Source organism: Zeus faber (genome assembly GCF_960531495.2).
Source record: "Zeus faber genome assembly, chromosome: 10".
NCBI lineage: Eukaryota > Metazoa > Chordata > Actinopteri > Zeiformes > Zeidae > Zeus > Zeus faber.
In genome coordinates this window covers 32,236,293-32,258,056 of record NC_137199.1, presented here as the reverse complement: position 1 = coordinate 32,258,056, position 21,764 = coordinate 32,236,293, and the positions used below count along the sequence as shown (strand labels likewise).

Here is a 21,764-nt window from a genome sequence, read left to right as displayed (position 1 = left end):
CTCAAGGGGATGGTAGCTCAGGCGGTAAAGCTGGTGGTCTAGTCATCTAAAGGTTGCTGGTTCGATCCCAGGCTCCTCCTGCTAGCATGCTGTAGTGTCCTTGAGCAAGACACTTAGCCCCTAATTGCTCCTGATGGCTGCGTCCATCGGCGTTTGAACAATTGTAAGTCGCTTTGGATAAAAGCGTCTGCTAAATGACTAAATGTAATGTAATGTAACTCATTTACTTCAGGGTCGGGGTCAATTGAGGATCAACATTGTTTGCAGTGTTACTTACTTTTTGGAATTTAACCGTTTGTTATTACGACGACTCAATTCATTTCAGTGTGAATGTGCAGACACATTCACACTGAAATGGTAATATCAAGTGACCAAACCACAGAGGGGTAGTTCAACACAACAGATACACAGAGGGTTACTAGTTTGCTTACCCTTGCTCTAACATATTTCTTCAAGTTGAAGGAAAAAAAGAAAATAACATGAGAAATTCTATTACAATGCATCATGGGAAAAGTGAGATCTGAATTGGTATTGGCTGTAAATCTGGTGTTATTCATATGACTGGGACTGGATTTGACAAAGGAAATATATTTGAATGTTAAATGGGATCTTATGTAAGACTGTTGGTGTCGGGTGTTGAAGACGATGCCTGAAGACTCGCTCTGCAATGTGATTCAATTCAACTGAAATAAACTGAAGCCTTCAGTACGAGCCACAGTGCAGGGTGAGCTCTGCTCTCTGATGCAGCAAATCTAATGTTTGCTGCTGGTTGTGAAGAGCAGAGCAGGCGTGAGGCCCTCTAGTAGCAGATTGGTATGTTTCATTCAAGACTGCATTAATTAACATGACTTTTTACAACTTTCTGCTCATTGCTTAATTAAGGCATAAATGATATCTCTGTGTAATCTAGCAAATTAACTTGAGCCTCACTTGCAGGAAACAGAAACCTGTGTGCGTGTTCTTACCATGGCCTGCTCCATGGGAACCACCTGCTGCCTGTGGATCTGACGCAGCGTGCTGGCGTGGCCCTTCAGCGCCGTCTGCAGGGGGCCCTTCGGCTGCAGGACACACAGACAGGTCATGATCTGGGGCCATGAGGGAAGTAGGTTTCCACCACCCACCCAGCCCTGGAAGCTGAAACTCAACCAGCAGAGCAGTCTCTCTGGAGGAACACTGCAGTGGATGTAGTGTGGCATCACTAAACCGCTGAATGGATGAAATGCTGGAAGCCTGATCTACATTTCCAAATTACAACCATTTATCAATATCTTATCTGTACTTGCACTTGCTGGAAGAAATCTTTCATGGCCCCCGAAAGTTCACATGAAGCCAAGAAGACCCAAAACACCAAGATGTGCTCGCACTCCACGTGAATATGGAGTCGGATGCTTTGAGTGGTGTCTTGGCAAACTGGAGTTGGATTTCTTCCAGAACAAATTGGAAGATACAGCGGACCCTTGCCAAGAACACAAGTCTACGGTTTGAGTCGTTGCTTATGAAAGTCCATGTGTGTTGAAGACACAGGGAGCTCATGAGATCACCCTTAGTTCCCGCACAAATAATCAAATAGAAATAAAAAATCACACAAGAAGGTCTCCTCACCATCAGGTCGGTCTGAGCCTCCAGGTCGCTGGCGAAGGACAGAACGTCCCCCACCGTGACGCCTTTGTTCACCTGAGGAGGATCAGAGACAGAGACCTTCAGACGCCACAGCTCAGCCTTGGTGTTCAGAGAGCAGCAGGAGGTGTCTGCATCTAAACGCGTCACGCACCTCCTCCAGGTAGTCGGCGTAGTTGATCTCGGACAGTCCGGCCTCTGAGAAGGCCAGGAGGTTCTGCTTCCCCTCGGGCTCCAGCAGGACGGTTCCTCGCAGGTCGATCCTGATGCCGTCCAGAATGCTCACCACGTCCTTGGTGAACTGGAAACACACGGCAAGGTCAGATATCATCCAGAACACACTCTACACTGGAAGCCGTTGATCAGTCGACTCTAAAAATGTGTGTTTATTTATGCTTCTCCCCTGTGTAACAACTGTGCCTTCAGGCACAAATAATAATAGTAAGGCATCTAATCCATTTTAAAAATATTTTTATTTTTTCTATCCCAGCTCTGTTATATTTTCATTTCAATATTTTGAAATAAAATGTATTAAAACAGCTCAACAGCCTGAAGAGCGATGTCAGTGTGTTCAGTGTCTTATAAGTCACATGGGATGTACTAACCCGACTGATTCAAGCCTTTCTACTTCTTATGCTTTGTTTTTAGCATAACAAGCTTCATTTCATCATAAAAACTATGGTGACAACAGAAAGATTTCCAAGAATCAATGTGGCGGACATAATAACAGGACAAGAAAAATCAAATGAAAAGCTTAAGCTCGCTCACAGCGTCTGTGAAGGCGACATCTGGCAGGAAACGGACATGTTTGTAAACCCATTTGGGGTTTTTCATCCTCTTTGTCATTGTGTAAATACTGTACGGTTTTAATAATTACAATAACATTAGAACAAAATGGAGGTTTCTTATAATAGTTCATTGCTTTGTGGATTCTCTGTTGTTTGTTGGGCCCATAACAATACTGCAGTCTGGTTTTGGTGTTCATAATGGAGTTTCCTGAGTAGAAAACAACAATTTAATCTAAAAAAACCCCACATTTTTATTGTACAGGAAAAGAACAGAACGTTGGGCTGCGTGGTTTGGTGTTGTGCCAGTTTATGAATCATGGGCCAGAATCCACCCCCAGTTCTCCTTTGGAAATAAGTTACATTACATCCCAGGCAAGTGGAATTGACTTGTTTCATTACAAACCGTTAGCTAAAAGGTATTATGAAGTATTAAGAAGTTTCTTCACGTGAAGTCATTGTCACTGAATATAAACATACATTAGTAAGTATTGAACAGCAGTAGTATTAATCCGATGGATAGTTGAACTTTTTTGAAGTCCTGGTGTTTTATATATATACATTTTAAATATAAGTCTTCCTGTTTCCACAGGACTGTGACGTGTGAACTGACCAGTGTGGTGTTGAGATAAGACGAGATGTTGAAGACCCTGTCCAACCGCAGAGCTGAGTAGATCCCTCTGTTTTCTTTACAGTTACTGAGAGAGAGAGGGAGAGAGGGAGAGCGAGAAGGAGGGAGAGAGATGGAGAGAGAGAGGGAGAGAAAGATCAATGTCAGTTTTCCAGTAACAGTGAAGCCTCTGCTGCTCCGTTTTGACTACTTCAGCGTCATGGCTGATGTGCACTGTGTGTTTTCACGATTAAACTGGAATTCAGTGAGTTTTGGAAAATCAGATGAGAGATGGATTCCTGCATCAAAGAGGATGAACTGTGTTTTATTAGTAGGCAAAGGCCTTAAATAATATATCCTGTACTCACAATGAAAAGGTTCATTTTGATGAAAGAAAAGAGCCTTTTACAGGCCATGCTTTATCCCTGCTGCAGCCACATCCACTCATCAATCTATCATCTATCATCCATCATCCATCATCCATCATCCATCATCCATCATCTTCACCGTTCTCTCCCTGATTCCCTTCACCCCTGCTGCTGCAGCTACACCTCCCCACAGGGAGGAAGGAGTGCCATCAGGACAATTCACTTTATTTATGAAGCACATTTAAAACTAAGCAGCATTGACCAAAGTGCTTTACAACCTCAAATAACACAATCATAAAAGATATAAAACAAAGGCATAACAAATGTCAGGCATAAAAAACAGGCATAACGAACATAAAACTCAACTGGATTTGAAAGCCACTGGGAAAATATGTGTTTTCAACAGAGTTTTAAAAGTATTGATCCAAGGGGCAGGGCCATGACTCATAATGTGGAACAGGAGCAAATCACCCTTTAGCTCTCACTGTGGAGTTAAAAAGCACCGATCAGACGCTAGAGGGACTTGAAGCAGCAGAGGAGGTCAGAGATGTAGGAGGGTGGTGTTCCCCGTCAGCGGTGTTCCCCACCAGCGGTGTTACCGGTCGGTGGTGTTACCTGTAGAGGCTCTCGGAGGTGAGCTCCAGGTCTGAGTCGTTGTACATGTATCCAGGGATGAAGTTCCTCCACTCTGGATTGACCAGGTACGGAGCGTCCAGGACCTGGGAGGGAGGACAGGAGGCAGAGACCAGTTTACAAGCAAACCAACCGCTCTGAGGTCAGTCTTAATATCTGAGATAGTTCTGCCCCCCTGCAGAGCTGGGTGCGGTTCTAACCATGGAGAACACTGAACTCTGTGTTTGGGACCCGGTGACTTGCCTGGAAGAGCTGCTTGGTATGGAAGGGTTCGCAGAGCAGCTTCTCCATGTTCCCTCCGGCCAGGAAGGCGGCGGTCACTACTCCCATCAGCACCCAGGAGAAGATGAAGCTGAAGCCCACACCGCTGGAGAGAGGAAATCATGTCATCATTATCATGTCAAGTGCTCCAAGAATCACGTTTCTTTCATTCCATTACAAGCCGTCCCCGTTCAGGGTGTGGAGCAGGGAGGCAGACAGTACAACAACAGTAACCAGGGTTGTCATGGTAACATGAGAGTACTTCCTCTGATGTGGAAAGTGGCAGTACTAAGCTGACCAGGAACAGTTCAATTCCCGTAGAAGAGCTTTTAGAAGTAACGGAGGAAGTAATACTACTTCAAGTCAGATGTAGGTGTCTATGTTTGCTTTCAACTTAGTGAATACAAAATCAAGAACAATGAGCCTTAAAGTCGGGTTACAATTCATTGACGCAGTCATTATTATTTTCCATATGTCCGCCCATCATGTCAATGCCGACGTGCAGGACTCACGCCATGAGCAGCGTTCCTCCGGTGTTGGAGATGCAGCCTCGGGTGGTGGGCGAGGCGTGCTTGTCGTACCCCAGCGTGCCGCACAGCAGACCCAGGTAGTTGAAGGCCAGAACCAGAACCACCATGCAGCACATTGCAATGCAGCCGATCCACCTGCAGGAGGCAGACCCAGAGACGCAGACGCAGATGAGGGTGGCGCGTGGAGATAAATGTTATTTGTCAACATTTTGACATTTTTTTCATGTTTACATTGATATAATGACAACATCCCTGAAGTGGAATATAACATTTAATCGAAAGGGAAGTGATATGTGTTGTTCCTTCAGAAGAGAGGGACCTCTACTCCGTGCCCCATTTTCATCATTGCGTTGACACAAATGTAATCATAATAATTAACTTTAATTGTACAGCACCTTTCATACAAAATTTGCAGCTCAAAATGATTAACAGACATTTAGGAATTAATAATTGATAGTAAGTATTTAAAGTGAATGAATAGTACATTTGAGTAGAAAAACAAACAAATGATATATGTTCATATATAAACATATATTCTATGATTTTAAGTTGTCAATATAACGGATAATGCAGTATATACACTACTCACAAAAAGTTCGGGATATTTGGCTTTCGGGTGAAATTTCAGGATGAGGCTAAAATGCACTATAACCTTTACAGGTTAACTTAATTTGACCTTCTCTAAACTTTTGAATGCACATGTCCAACTGTTCAATGTTTCAGTACTTTTTGCACAACTTGCTGTTCTCTAACAAGGAGCTGAACGGCAAAATTCACAACAGGTGTTTGATGCGTGAATGGACCAATACATGTCCTGGTTCAATTAGAGTTGGCATCTAAACAGTCCTCTTCATCATGCTGTTCACATGTTGACATCATGAGACCAAGACCACACCTAACAACTGATCAACAGTACCTGGGTCCTGGGTTAGATTCCCGCCTGGGGCGCTGTTGGCACCGTGCTCTGGGTGGGTTATCTCCCAAATAAGGGTCCTTTCTGTGTGGAGTTTGCATGTTCTCCCCGTGCTCGCATGGGGTTTCCTCCACCTCACGTCAGTAAGGACCCCCACCCAAAAACATGCACACATCATCGTCTGACCAGCGATGGACACTCATCACCAGATCCCCGGGCGCGTCCACGTACGCTGCCCTCTGCTCCTGGCTGTGGCCCCGGAGGAAGGACAAGCCAGGATGGTTAAATGCAGAGGAACCATTTCACCGGCACCATCCAAAGCATGTGCATGTGTGTTGTAGTGTGGTGTGCTGTGTGACAAATAAAGATTGTTCTTCTGTTCTTCTTCTACCTCGCCTTGCAAGGCTTCAAACAGGATGTTGTCAGAGGGACGTGGCCACTGAGCTTAGAGTGTCACAGAGTGTCATCAGCAGGTTGCAACAGAGATACAGAGACTGGAAGAGTCACAGAAAGACATAGAAGTGGACGTCCTTTGGCCACATCCCACACTGATGAGCGCTTCATTGTGAACAGTGCCCTGAGGAACCGCAGGATGATGCCACTCAACTCCAGGCACATTTAAGGGAGGTGAGAGGCACCAAGTGTCACGTCAGACCATTCAAAACCGTTGACATCAGCGTGGTCTGCGTGCTAGACCACCTGCAAGGGCACCTGACCACACCACCAGGCACAGGCATCATGCTCTTGCAGGGGCCAGGGAGCGTTGACGCTGGACGAGGGACCAGGGGCCTCAGTGCTGTTCTCTGATGAAAGTTGATTCACGTTGAGCAGAAATGATGGAGACGTCAAGGAGAGCGCTACGCATCAGCCACTGGTGTCACCAGACGAGCCTTTGGTGGTGGTGGTGTTACAGTGTGGGCAGGTGTGTCGAGTCAATACACAACTGCCCTACACTTTGTGAATGGTACAGTGACAAGCCCATACTACCTGAATGACATCATTCATCCAGTCATTGTGCCCCTGCATGAACAACACAGGCCTCGTTTCATCTTCATGGACGACAACGCTCCAGCTCATGGAGGTGGCATCATTAGGGAACGGCTGCTGGAGACTGGGGCACCTCAAATGGAGTGGCCTGCACTTTCTCCAGACCTGAATCCCATAGAAAACCTATGGGATGAGCTGAGTGGCCGTGTAGAGGCTCCTAACTCTGTACCCCACAACCTCAATGACCTGAGGGCCCCCTTCAAGAAGAGTGGGGGGCCAGGCCTCAGCAGACAATAAGTCGACTTGTGAACAGCTTGAGACGTCCTTGTCAAGCTGTAACTGATGCTCAAGGGCACATGACAAGTTATTGAGACATTGACATTTGTTGTTGTGGTAAACCCACCACTGTTGTTGGCTTTTGTTTCAATACATTGTTTGAGATGAGGAAATCACCATTGTATCTTCTACTTAAATGCTCTACTTTCATCATATCATATCACTGGAGCGTCAACTTTTTACATTTTCCATAAATTTCACCCGAAAGCCAAATATCCCAAACTTTTTGTGAGTAGTGTATGTTATTGTATGTTGTATGTTATTTGATGTTGATCCGTTTTCATCAGCGTCAATCTGCAATGTTGGTAACTTATTATTTCTATAGACTCTTCACTGCAAGGAAGAAAAACACAAGTTTGACGTTTTATATACAACCTATTTTTTTGCAAAGGTCCCTCTGGAAATTAGATGGAATAACAAAGTGTTTTGTTGTTTTCTTTCTCTCCACGCCCACCTGTAGAAGTCCATCTGGTCCAGCTCAGGGTAGTAATCCTCGATCCTGGACTGCACGTGGCTGGTGAAGATGGTGAAGTTTGCCAGACAGCTGTGGAGTGGGAAGGCCTTGGAGAAACCACTGATGTTACTGCCGATGGTGTCCAACAACCCACCCACACCTGAGGGGGAGGGAAGCAGGAAAGAGAGGGAGAGGGAGGTAAAGGAGAGGAGAGACCTTGAGCCATAAAGACAGGAGGCGTGCAGACACATGATGAGATGGAGAAGAAAGCGTTAAACATATTGAATGGAGATGCCATGGTCTCGTTGTGAATCGAGGCCTCACCCTCCACCACTCCTCCAGTCTGCTCCATCACTACGGTGGGGGTGTCGTTCAGGGAGGAGAAACCCTACACCGTGCGCACACACACACACACACACACACACACACACACACACACACACACACACACATGAGACGAGGTCATGGCTTGAGGACAGAAGTTCCTCCTTCCTCCCAGAAGGTTCCAGCAGGATCTGGTTCTCACCTTCTGCACGATGGCGCTCAGGTCCGTCTGCAGAACCTCGCTCATCCTCTCCAGCTGAACGTTGACACTGGGCAGCTGGAAAGCAGACAGCACACTGGTCAACACCAAACCAAACCCCGACTATCAATATCCAAAAAGTTTCAATCATTTGTTTCATAAATTGATGTTTCACATGTTTCTTTGTGTATTGGTTTTCTTCATCTGTAATGCAGATGAGGTAATTCTATTTTATAATATTTTTCACTGCAAATAAGGCTTCCCAAATTTGGGCACCCACGGTCAAGGTTCCTTTTCCATGCATGCTCATTTGGACACTGTATCTTCAACACAAAGTTCCTAAATAACGTTTGACTAGAACTTTGAACCCGTGAAAAAAATGTTAAACCTCTTTCCTTTCAGATAATTCAGCCAAACCTCTCTTGAGGAATATGATTAAGGTTAAAATGAAATTGTTCTCTGCCAAAAAAGCAGACTGAACACGGCGTCCAGCGGTTCCTACCCGTGTGAAGTTGGCGCTGATGCTGAGCTGGCTGAGCGACTGGCGGATGCTGCGGCAGAGCTGAGCGCTGGTGGCGTCCGACTCCTCGTCGCTGCAGCCCGGGTCGCTCAGACTGCGGCTCAGGCTGCTGCGCATCAGGCTCAGGTTGAAGTTGAGCTTCCCTGTCCCTTCCTGCAGAACCTCCAAGGACACGCTGGCGTTCTCCAGTGCCTCCTTGGTCTCCCGCATCGCTGGAAGGGTGAGAACGGAGAGGGAGCGAAGGGAGAAGGCTTATTTTTGTCTTTATTTAGCAACAAACCATGCTAATGAGATTACAGTTTTATATTATCATTATTATTCTACAATTGATATCTTGTTTTTTCATCATAAATATTGAATTATTGAAGATTGATTTTGAATATTTCTTCCTCAAATATGTAAAAAAAAGTCATTTGACATTTCTTCATCTGAAGAAGAATAGGTTCATACTGTACAGTATGAGTCAGTGTTGAACTGTATTTAAGGTTTGAATCCAGATGTGGAACTGTAAACACATACACAGAAACACACACAGACACAGCAGGGTTGCCAATGCTGGTGTAACCAAGAACCTAAATATTGGATCCCTAAATCCACAAAAAAGTACAAATGTTCCATTACTGAAATTGTTTAATTTCTGAATGTTATATATATATATATATATATATTTCTATACTTTTTTTTTTCATTTTTCTTAATCAAACCTGGATGTAACTTTTTGTCACATTCACCCATAAAGGCAGATTGATGGAATAAATAAATACATTCATTAAAAATATAAATATAGAAAATAGTTAAATGCAAAGTTTCAGTAAATTATCAAATGTTTATACGGCGTGTAAATCCAGAGCAGTTCAGGCAAGTAGGGAGAGTGTTAAACTCTTAAATAAACGATATAAATCATATCTGTAAAAAATATGTCAGTTTAATTGAAAATCCAATTTTCAATTAAACTGAACATTTGTGATTGGCAACCCTGAGACACAGGGTCGGTGCTTTAGGTTGTGATGCCATATCCTTAATGTGTGGCTGCTCATTAAGATGGCACTGCACAGGGAACCAACCACTGGAGGTACAGAGGTCAAAGGTCATGGGGTCAGGGGTCACAGGGTTGTGCAGGTACTTTTACCTTTCATGGCCCTCTCGATTCTCACTTTACCACAAAGCGTAAAAAAGGGAAGAATAATAAAAAAAAGTTTCTGCAAAGCTCAGTTTCAGAGCTTGTAATGAACACGTCAATCACATAATACACAAAAAAACACTCAAATCAAAAATTAAGTGAAATTATATTTATTTCAATTTAGCTTAAATATACAAAGTATAGAACCAAAATGTACAGTACATTGTTTGGTTTACTATAAGAATCAACAAATAGGCTGAAATCATATATAATAAAATATTTGTCATAAACTCTGCATGCGTTTAATAATTTACCAGACAAATGCAGTCATATCAGACAAGCTGAATGTACAGTATATAATACAAAACATCTGGTTATATAATGTACCTCTAGCCATGCTGAGCACTCGGTCCAGGGTGGGTCGCACCTCCCTCCCCAGCTGCTCGTGTATCCTTCCACCCAGTAGAGGACCTATATCTGCAGAGCAACAGAGGAAAAGCTGATGGAACTAAACACAACAGATCCCCAAACACAACGCTCACATTACATGGAACCTCCGACCGCGGGTGGTGGTCCCTTCAGAAGCACCAGCTGAAATGTCAGTCCCACGGGGGTTTGATGTGTGCAGAATGTGCAGCACACCTGCTGCCATTCCTTCAGGGACCCCGAGGAGTTTTATTGAACAGATACGACATTGTAGATAGAAATATTTGCGGTAGTATGAGGTGACGTGAAAGTAAGTCTGGTTGATGTGTGGGTTGAGGTTTTCAGGAAAGTGATGCAGTGCGTTCAGATACTGTTTTATTGACAGAAAGAAAGAGAGGGACAGACTCACTGTCCAGATCGTACACCACCTTGTTCCTGGCCGTCCGGTACTGAGATATGAGGTAATCAATTTGCTGAAAGACAAGGAGGTCAGAGAATAAAACATAACAATAACAACAAGTAGTCATGGTTTGTATTGAGATGTGGCGACAGAAAAACATATTTACAAAGAAAGGAAGGACAGGGAGGGAGACAGACAGACAGTTACACAGACAGACAGGTACCGCGGGCGTGTCGTTGGTGAAGGTGTGCAGGTCTCTCATGTTGCTGTTCACCAGCCGCCGCACGTTCTTCACCTGAGAGCTCAGGTTCTGGTTTGCAGAGTACGCACACAGCACGCCGATCCTGGAACACGCAATATCACAAAATATGACACAATTAACACAATATGACAGACATGTCACATGGGAAAGGAGAGAGAATGCTTTCTCACATATTCAACAGGCTTAAGAGAAAACAGTTTAAAAGCCAAAGAGTAGAAGCAGTGCCTCTCATTCGCTGTGATCCACATTCAACCACAAAGTTTCCTGAACTGAAAACTAAAGCTGCTGCTGAGCTGCTCCAGCAGCCACGGAGTGACGTCACTGTGCGTCCAGCAGGGGGCAGTGTGCGCCACACATTTCAACGACTTCACTGGCTTCACGTAAAAACATGACGAACGAAGAGTGTGACGCACGCAGCCCACAGCTCCATGCTCCTTTTAGGACTTTCATTACTATTGTTTTTCCGGACAGGTTTACCTTGAATATTTTCATTACAGAAATATTAATTATTGTACTTTTTTTTTTTTTTTTAATAATGATGTAATGTAAATAATGTACTTTTAAAATACAACTCTATTTTTTGCAGGCCACATATTAAGTGTTTTGAACCACGAAATCCTCCAAAGTAAAATATTACCAATTACCAAATTGACAAAGTGCTCAAACTGACAAAGGGATTTATTTAAATTCATAGAAATCATCTTTCTAGTCCGAAAACATTTCCCTTCCTGCCAACAGGTGTATCACAGGTGAGGAACAGGTGAGGAACAGGTGAGGCGGATGCAGATCCACAGGAAGTTCAAACAGACCCGCAACATCAAGGGAACCAGAGAGACATCCCATAATATTAAGCCGTTTTCATTACTCACTGTCAGCCCAGAGGAATTCTCATCCCAGTGTGTGTGTTTTTATGTGTGTGTGTGTGTGTGTGTGTGTGTGTGTGTGTGTGTGTGTGTGTGTGTGTATGGTGTGTGTGTGTGTGTGTGTGTGTGTGTGTGTGTGTGTGTGTGATGTGTGTGTGTGTGTGTGTGTGTGTGTGAGTGTGTGTGATGTGTGTGTGTGTGTGTGTGTGTATGGTGTGTGTGTGTGTGTGTTTGTGTGTGATGTGTGTGTGTGTGTGTGTGTGTGTGTGAGTGTGTGTGTGTGTGTGTGTGTGTGTATGGTGTGTGTGTGTGTGTGTGTGTGTGTGTGTATGGTGTGTGTGTGTGTGTGTGTGTGTGTGTGTGTGTGATGTGTGTGATGTGTGTGTGTGTGTGTGTGTGTGAGTGTGTGTGATGTGTGTGTGTGTGTGTGTGTGTGTGAGTGTGTGTGATGTGTGTGTGTGTGTGTGTGTGTATGGTGTGTGTGTGTGTGTGTTTGTGTGTGATGTGTGTGTGTGTGTGTGTGTGTGTGTGTGTGTGTGTGTGTGTGTGTGTGTGTGTGTGTGTGTGTGTGTGTGTGAGTGTGTGTGTGTGTGTGTGTGTGTATGGTGTGTGTGTGTGTGTGTGTGTGTGTGTGTGTGTGTGTATGGTGTGTGTGTGTGTGTGTGTGTGTGTGTGTGTGTGTGTGTGTGTGTGTGGGTGTATTTCTGAGCAGATGGTTGAAAAATCGGAGACTGAAGTATTCTCGCTAATTTACTGTATAATTGTATCTTTGTGGTGTTATTTTGTGACTCAGATGTTGTTTTCCATCATTTCCAACTGTTCATACACAAGCTGCAGCTTCACTGCTGAGAAGCTCTTCTCACTGGGACTCAAAACTGGAAACTCACAATTGTTGCCTTACATGTGTCTTGGTGTATGTTTTTATTAACAGTAATATTACATTTTATTTAAAACGACTTTTTATAATCACCGCAGTACATCCAGAGCAGCAGGTTGGCAGAAGGAAGCGACGCAACTTCCTGTTTCTAGTCTCTTACGTCAGCAGGGATAGAGCCAAAAGAGCTGATTTGCAGAAGTGCAAAGGAGTCAATAAAATATGGAAAAAACAATGAAATTTACAGTTTGCAACCGTAAGAGTTGCAAGTTTTCTAAAAGATTTGACGTGTTTTTAAGTCCCAAACGTTTGCCCCATTGAACTGCACTGAAGCTGCATAAATGGAACCCACGTTTGAACAAGGTGAGGTGACAAACAGCGAAGCCCGTCTTGTAACATTCGATGTGCTCGTTTGTAATCATTCTTATTTCTTTGTACAGGAAGCTGTGGTGCAACGTGCAAAGTGTTCCAAGCGGATGAAAGGGTGGAGGACGCCACGTCATCGCAGAGCGTCTGCCGCTGGGTTGTGTAACTGTTTCATTGTAAATGTACAAAGCGCTTCATGAATGAGCGGCGATGCATCATCAGGAACCAGAGGTTGAGCATCCAGGACTCCAAGCCGACGCCGCGTTAGCCGCTGTTCCGCGTTCAGCGTTTCCTCTGTCATCCTAAAGTCTCCTGAAAACCAACGCTTTTCCCGACCCGAGCCCTCGGCCGCACCGCGTCCTGTTTTTAATCCCTTCACGTCCCAGACACCGGCTCTGCTTGTCGCCCACTCGACCCGGAGACCCAGACAACGGAACCGGAAGAAGGAATTCTGCTGAAGAGGATCCCAAAGCTGGAACCTGCCCAGAGGAACAGGACACTGTGAGAAGGATGAACCTGATCAAACCTTTTTATTGATGATATTTAGCTTTGAGCTCAACTTATCATCATCGTTATTTTAAATTTTAGGGGATCAGGGATGATAGCGTGTGTGGTGGGGTTTGCAGTGTTAACTCAGCTTTTTTCAGAGGGAGACTTCATCTGCATGTTTAAAGTAAAGTGTCTTGGTGTACTTTACCAGTTTACTCATAAACATAAGGTGCATTGGTTTCCCAGTAAATTGTTGGTGAAGCTGGTATGCAGCAGCAGCTTTCTGGAGCAAAACATCTCAACGTGCTTCACGGCTCAATTAAAGTAAAGAACCCACTGCAGGGGAGGGTCACTCAGTAGAGAGAGAGTCAACACGGCTGGAAAGAACAGGACCACAGACGCTCATTGTTCAACTATCACACACACACACACACACACACACACACACACACACACACACACACACACACACACACACACACACTCTTTCTATTGTTGCTCTCTATCTCTGCTGAAAGTATCAAGCCCTGTACTCTCTCTCTCTGTCTTCCTCTGCCACACCCCTCTCTTTGTCTTTCTCTCTCTCTCTCCATCAGGGTCACTGGCATCTCTCCGTTGAACAAAGGCTCTTTGAGACGCACTGAGCACGCTCAGAAAGGACAGCAAGACAACATAGCACTTCATTATTCCCCGGGGGGAAATTCATGGCCCCATGCTGGAGGTGCCATGCAAGGCTCCCACCTGCTCGGCAGGAGCAGTCTAGGGTCCAGTGCCTTGCTCAAGGGCACTTCAACACGCAACCAAGAGAAGCTGGGGTTCAAACCGGAACCACAAGACCCGCTCTACTTCCTGAGCCCCCCTGCTGGCCAGTGCAGACCACACTGAGCCGCTGAATGGACCACGCAGAACCAGAAGCGACAAGAAGTTTAAGTGGAGACATGAAGCCTGCGCCGCCTCCCACCTCCACTAGAGGCGCTGTCGTGCCGGTCCATTCTTCCGATTTAGTTTAGTTAAAAAAAAAGAAAACAAATGACTACAAACCATCGAAGCTTCACCATGATCTACCAGATCAGTGTGAAGCTGTGGCGCCTCGGGCCTCTGAGGTCCCTCAAAGTGTGAGAATCAAAGCACTCGGGACGATTAAAGTTGAAAGGACACACAAGAAGGCCAAAGGACACAGGGAACGGTGGAAGTGCAGGACAGCAAGCGCAGGACGCTCTGGAACAATCCCCAGAATCTAGGCCACCGGTGACGGAGCTGCACGGTCTGGTGGCTCCGTGGTCTTTTCTGACTCAATCGCTGCTTTGTGCTCGGCTGGAAGCGGCCTCTCCGGGACGGGGCGCCAACGGCTTCTTTTACAGGGATGAAAGAGTTCCTCTCCCAAACACTGGAATCAGAACTATGAGAGTAACACAAATTATATGGAAACGCAAATGATAGTGCTTAACATATTACATAACTCTACAACTTCTACCATTGAAGTGCTAATACGTAAAATTTGTTGTTAAAAAAAAATCCCCTATATTTGCTACTTTATTTATCATGCATTTTGTAAGAAACAGAATTCAATGTATTTGTGTATGTACAGCGGAGCTAGATGTGGTCAGTAAACTGTGGAATGAACATTTAGAAAAAGGAAAAACCTCAAATGACGAAGAAAAAGAAAATTTGAGATCGATTAGAAGAAGAAAAACGTAAGAAAGAGACGCCAGCCAAGACGAGGAGGAACCTGGATGTTGGGAAAAGTGCTGCAGTTTCTACTGGAATTCTGACAAGTTGGAGTAACTCCACCCAACACAGACCATCTGATGGATGGATACTCTAAATCAGAACTAAACAACCCAAACTCTGCGGTCTGAGGCCTTGTTGTGCAGGGTGAGGAAATGTCCTCGTCGCGCAGCGGAAACGTCCCGTGTCTTCAGAGAAGAAATGGCCAATCAAACACCAGACCTCTCTACCAAAGTTCACAGTTTGAAAAGGTGTTCTGCAGTTTGACTGTTTGTTGGTGAAGTTCAGAACAAGACGTTGTGAAAAGCAGAAGTGTGCGTTTGTATTGTTTCCAAATGAAGCGCTGGCCGGAGGGAGAACCTGGGGGTGACGGTGTCACATGAGGACGTGGTTCTGCTTCGCTGCTTCTGCCGGGTTGGGGCAGTGCTGCGTTGGTGGAGACAACGAGCCATTACAGGACGCAGCAAACATCCCAAAATAACCAGGCTGAGATCCCAAGCGGCCGAGGGCCTTTATCACCACGATGGAGTCAGTTTGAGGAGGGCAGGGTCAAAGCCGCCGCTCGCTCGTTGTTTTAGATGACGGCACCGTCTCTCGCTGGGTTCTCTACCTGGTTCTGCTACACACAAGCTCTTTTGGGACGATGCTGTAGCAGTTCCACCTGCCACACCCACCCGAGTGGTGTTTTCAGGTCCCTCTGGCACAGAGACACAGGCAGAGACGTTGCACCGGTTTATTGTAGAGAGTGGACAGATGGAACAAGCCAGGAGCAGATGGACACTTGTCATAACAGAGGTGATTGACCTGTTGCGCAGTGATTGCTCCGAAGAGGAACAGGTGGACAGCCACCCTGATCCCGGGCTCAATTACCTCGACCGAAGACGGTGTGGCTGCTTAATACACACCACCCCCACACCACAGATACGTCACAGAAGATATCATAGAATATAATCAATATAAGGCCTCGTCTCTGATCATCACCGCTGCAACTCCATCGCTCTCAGTCCGGTCTCGTCAGCTCATCTTCAAAATGTGACGCTTGTATAAAAACTGAATTGTATTCATCAATATTTGGACGAATTGATGATTTTCACCCCATCGTGGAAACAACGAGGCAATCCACGATGACATCACAAACACTGGAAAATCAGATCTACTGCAAAAGGAAGAGAGGGACCAGGGAATCTACTGCAGTGATTCTCAAGGTGAGGTCCGGGGGCCAATGTTCTGTGTCCTTTGAAGGGGTACATCTTTACATTTTTAGAAATGTTTTTATGCAATATATCATGTATATAATAATCTTTTGAATTTCAAATACATATCCCTTGAATGTTTTTCCACACTCGTGTGAGAAATAGACCTAATATCAAATTATTTTTTGGGCCGTACGTGAGGGGTCCTCGGTTTATTATGTTTGAAAAACATGGAAACCCTGATCTACTGTACAGCTACAGGGATCTATGGAGGGAATCCACTCATTTCATTAATATCTAAATGGAAATATATGATTTGATTTGCTTTTAAATTTCACCAATATGAAAGACGTGATAAAATATAAAATGTTTAATAAATGTTAATTACTTGGCATAGAAACATTTATCCCTTTACGTCAATATAAGACTGCAAATGTTTTCTTGGAGGACGTGTGGCTCTTGCCCGTCGTCTTGGACCGATCCTGACCCAGAGCTGAGAGGCAGAGATGGGATCCAGTGCAGTGGTTCCAGAACACCTGGAGGAGGAGCTGCCAGCGGAGCAACACGTCTAGAAACGTACTGAAGGGGAGATAATGCACACGGCTAGAAGACTCCAATCAAAGACCAAAACATGAACCTAGAGAACTCAAATAAATGAGCAGATATCGCTGCACACGATCATGCGGCAGATCTCCAAACTACTGGCCCCGTTTCCATAACATTTACAATACCTTCATTTCTGATCTGGAATTTGGATGCCAGGTCTTCTGGCCGTTCCAACGTCTTCACTGTGATAACAACAGTAAATAATGACGTGACCTTTCCTCTGGAGCTCCAGTCATTTCCGTTCCCGTCTCCCGTCCCGACTTCTGCTCCAGCCTCACATCGACGCCCTCTCCGGGTGATGAGTGACCTTCTGCCAGAGCCCCGCCCTCGCAGCCACCGGGAGGAAGTACACGGAGACGAGGAATGAGGATCCTGTCTGGAGTGTTCCGCTCCAAAACACCGCCATGAAGGAACCCAAACATCCGAGAAACATCTTCCTCCGCGGCTCGTTCTGCACGAATTCCCCCGTCGTCCCGAGAGGAACATCACTCCTCCATCCCACCCTCCATCACCTCTTCACCCCGGAACTCAGCGCTCCCTTCCCTGACCCCACGACTGCATTTCAAACACAAGCTCAAAGGAAAATGTATTTTTTTATTTTTTAACCTAATGATTATTTTTACATTTTTCTGCTTGACTCCCAACGATCCAAAGATAAGGTTTGGGTTGAAATAAATAGCGTGTTTTCCTTTAAAAGAAAGCAGCCAAATCAATTGGTTTCAAATCACAGTGTGAGCAGAACGCCTGAGATATTAAAAGACGGCGGCGAGTGGCACTGAAGAAAAGCTCATAAAAAAAAAAAGATGAAAAACCAGATTACAATCAACAGATAAACAGCAGCTTCTGCAGCAGCGGAGCCTCCTCATATGACACAGCGTCCTGACGGGGAAATATGATTATTATGGACCATCCTCCTGGTTTCTCCATGGAATTAATCATTATTAGAACGAGAGGTCTCACAATATGACATCCAGATTGTACACGGAGTTCATTGAAAAGACCTGAGTTTGGTCGGAGCTCAGTATTAACGAGGGTGAAGCACATCCTCCATCACACCCAAACCAAACACAAAGCTCTGGTTCGAAAACATCAAGTCTGTCCGCTTCCATCTGGAGACGCGAGACAGGGACGCGTCTCGCTGCCATAACAACTTCAATTTGAGGGCGAGACGGGATGTTTTGGAATGTTCTTGATTACATTGATGAGACGCTTTTATCCAAAGCCACTTACAATTATTCAAACAGCGACGGACGCAGCCATCAGGAGCAATGAGGGGTTAAGTGTCTTGCTCAAGGACACTACAGCATGCTAGCAGGAGGAGCCTGGGATCCAACCAGCAACCTTTACATGACTAGACCACCAGCTCTACCTCCTGAGCTATCATCCCCATTCTTGGATGTTCTTGGATGTTCTGGGATGTTCTTGGATGTTCTTGGATGTTTTGGGATGTTCTTGGATGTTCTTGGATGTTCTTGGATGTTCTGGGATGTTCTTGGATGTTCTTGGATGTTTTGGGATGTTCTTGGATGTTTTGGCATCTGTGATAAAAAGGATTGGTCAGAACAGAAGCGTGTTGTTGATCCTGACGGATAAGATGGAGGTTCAGCAGACGTAGCTCGGTCACTCAAGGTGGATTTGTTTCTGTGATCGACCTCCTGGAACTCGCCTCCATCAGATGGAGGCTACGTGGGGTTTGCATTAAAAAAAAAAAAAAAAAAAAATCAGACCTTCAGCCCTGTCTCACATTTCAACGTAAAAAGTAGAAGAAGATGAAATGAGAATTGAAATTGCATCGTTATGGTTTAGTAGAAACAACAAAGAGCCCAACTGTGAGTTTCTGGAAGTGAAAATCGCGTTCACACCTGAATCGAGGGTTTTGTCTCGGTTCCAGGTTTTAATTCTTTTTGGAAGGATTTTCTGAAACGTCGGGGGTGGGGCGGGGGGGGGGCATGGAGGCTGTTAGATCACAACGTGAATTGAATAGAACGTAGAATGTAATTAGAGTGTAAACAAGCCAAGCACAAATCAGTGATAATAACGGTGCAGGAGGTAGAACTACTCACTGTGAAACACCACAGTGACTACAATCAACTATATCAATAACTACACCCCCACCCAACTTATAACGTCTTAAAACCATGGAAACATTAGATAAAGACACTTTATTCATCTTTATTATTCAGCAAAAATATAAGAAGATAACTCATATTAGACTTTCTATAGCGGCCTATGACCAATTTATATTCATGAGCCGTCAGTTGAATGACAGGTACAAACTCCAGGTGAGAATTTAAAAGGTGCACAGTCAGCTCAATAGGTGGGCGTGGCTTCCCCATGCGATGCTTTGATGTGATTGGCCGCATGCAAATGATCCGCATGGTCACGAGATTGAGATTTGAGAGTTTTTGTCCGTGGGGTTGGGAACCGCTGTTGTGAGGAACTGATGTTATTCTGCATCGGAGCAGAATGTCAAGTGTGTTTATGTTTCCCGTGCAGCCGTGCGTTGGGGCGGAGCCGCGCCGCGAAGGCCCCGTGGGAGCTCAGTGTGGGAGGCAGGTTGAACCCGCTGAAGCAGGGTTGGAAAATCAAAACAACGTATTAATCTTACTATTTCAAGGCTTCATATTTCCAAACATTTGATTGGCATCGAGGGCGTGGTTAGCGGATTGTGGACCACGCCCCCTCGTCAACGGAACCGACGTTGTCTTTTGGAACGCTCGCTCCCTTCCGTCTCCACGGTAACGCGACTCAATGACCCCATGACGCAAAGTGACTCCTGTTTAATCAGATGAGTGGGCGTGTCTCTCAGCTGGAGGGGGCGGGGTCTAAGAAATCCAAAGCGTTGTGATCGATGTGTTATTATGATTTTAAGGATCAATGCCGCGCGATGTCGCTCTCTTCTCAAAACAAATACGTTTCTTGGTCGTATTCACTGAAACCATGGAAACGGCTGCAACAAACCTTAATATCACTGATTCTGATTTCACAGTTTGATATTTTTGTTTGATGATGTTGCTAAAAACTGGGGTCAACCATGAATAAGAATGAATTAGAGCCTCTTCAAACTGATGTTATTCACATCATAGAACAACATTTCTTACGGCTGGGTCGCACCTCAGACCAGCTTAATGGATCCAACATGTTCACACACACCAGCTGAGCGTTTCATTCTCAACACAGCGACAGGCTAAATAGGCAAATGCACTAAACACGTCAACATGCTAAACACCCTAAACATGCCAACCCGCTTAACACCCCAACACGCTCAACACACCAACAGGATCAACATGCCAACACGCTAAACACACCAACAGGATCAACATGCCAACACGCTAAACACACCAACACGCTAAACACACCAACACGCTGAACACCCCAACACAATTAACACACCAACACCCTAAATACTCCAACACGCTAAACATGCCAACACGATAAACACCACAACACGCTAAACACACCAACACGCTAAACATGCCAACACCCTAAACACCCCAACACACTAAACACACCAACACGATAAACACCCCAACACGCTTAACACCCCAACACCTTTCTCAACACAGCGACAGGCTAAATAGGCAAATGCACTAAACACGTCAACATGCTAAACACCCTAAACATGCCAACCCGCTTAACACCCCAACACGCTAAACACACCAACAGGATCAACATGCCAACACGCTAAACACACCAACACGCTAAACACACCAACAGGATCAACATGCCAACACGCTAAACACCCCAACACGCTAAACACACCAACAGGATCAACATGCCAACACGCTAGACACCCCAACATGCTAAACACACCAACAGGATCAACATGCCAACACGCTAGACACCCCAACACGCTAAACACACCAACACGCTGAACACCCCAACACAATTAACACACCAACACCCTAAACACTCCAACACGCTGAACACACCAACACAATTAACACACCAACACCCTAAATACTCCAACACGCTAAACATGCCAACACGATAAACACCACAACACGCTAAACACACCAACACGCTAAACATGCCAACACCCTAAACACCCCAACACACTAAACACACCAACACGATAAACACCCCAACACGCTTAACACCCCAACACCTTTCTCAACACAGCGACAGGCTAAATAGGCAAATGCACTAAACACGTCAACATGCTAAACACCCTAAACATGCCAACCCGCTTAACACCCCAACACGCTCAACACACCAACAGGATCAACATGCCAACACGCTAAACACACCAACACGCTAAACACACCAACAGGATAAACATGCCAACACACTGAACACCCCAACACGCTCAACACACCAACAGGATCAACATGCCAACACGCTGAACACCCCAACACGCTAAACACACCAACAGGATCAACATGCCAACACGCTAGACACCCCAACACGCTAAACACCCCAACACGCTAAACACACCAACAGGATCAACATGCCAACACGCTAAACACCCCAACACGCTAAACACACCAACAAGATCAACATGCCAACACGCTAAACACCCCAACACGCTCAACACAGCAACAGGATCAACATGCCAACACCCTAAACACTCCAACACGCTGAACACACCAACACAATTAACACACCAACACCCTAAACACCCCAACACCCTAAACACCCCAACACCCTAAACACCCCAACACGCTTAACACACCAACACCCTAAACACACTAACACCTGAAACACCCCAACATGCTTAACACACTAACACCCTAAACACCCCAACACCCTAAACACCCCAACACCCTAAACACACTAACACCCTAAACACCCCAACACCCTAAACACACTAACACCCTAAACACCCCAACACGCTTAACACACTAACACCCTAAACACCCCAACACGCTTAACACACTAACACCCTAAACACCCCAAC

The 21,764-nt window shown here is 45.3% G+C and overlaps 1 protein-coding gene across 1 annotated transcript in view; it reads right to left on the bottom strand.

Annotated features, from left to right (window-relative positions):
* The window catches only part of prom1a (prominin 1a), a gene marked incomplete at its 5' end in the record, with an annotated part of 33,749 nt that overhangs the window by 9,558 nt on the left and 2,427 nt on the right, over positions 1–21,764 (bottom strand). The window contains 14 exons of the mRNA XM_080008268.1: positions 966–1,058; positions 1,603–1,674; positions 1,772–1,918; positions 3,016–3,100; positions 3,996–4,099; positions 4,257–4,380; positions 4,787–4,939; positions 7,495–7,654; positions 7,819–7,882; positions 8,021–8,095; positions 8,520–8,749; positions 10,045–10,134; positions 10,493–10,556; positions 10,707–10,827. Coding sequence (XP_079864394.1) covers positions 966–1,058; positions 1,603–1,674; positions 1,772–1,918; positions 3,016–3,100; positions 3,996–4,099; positions 4,257–4,380; positions 4,787–4,939; positions 7,495–7,654; positions 7,819–7,882; positions 8,021–8,095; positions 8,520–8,749; positions 10,045–10,134; positions 10,493–10,556; positions 10,707–10,827 — 1,582 coding nt within the window. The remainder of the gene's footprint in view (positions 1–965; positions 1,059–1,602; positions 1,675–1,771; positions 1,919–3,015; positions 3,101–3,995; positions 4,100–4,256; positions 4,381–4,786; positions 4,940–7,494; positions 7,655–7,818; positions 7,883–8,020; positions 8,096–8,519; positions 8,750–10,044; positions 10,135–10,492; positions 10,557–10,706; positions 10,828–21,764) is intronic.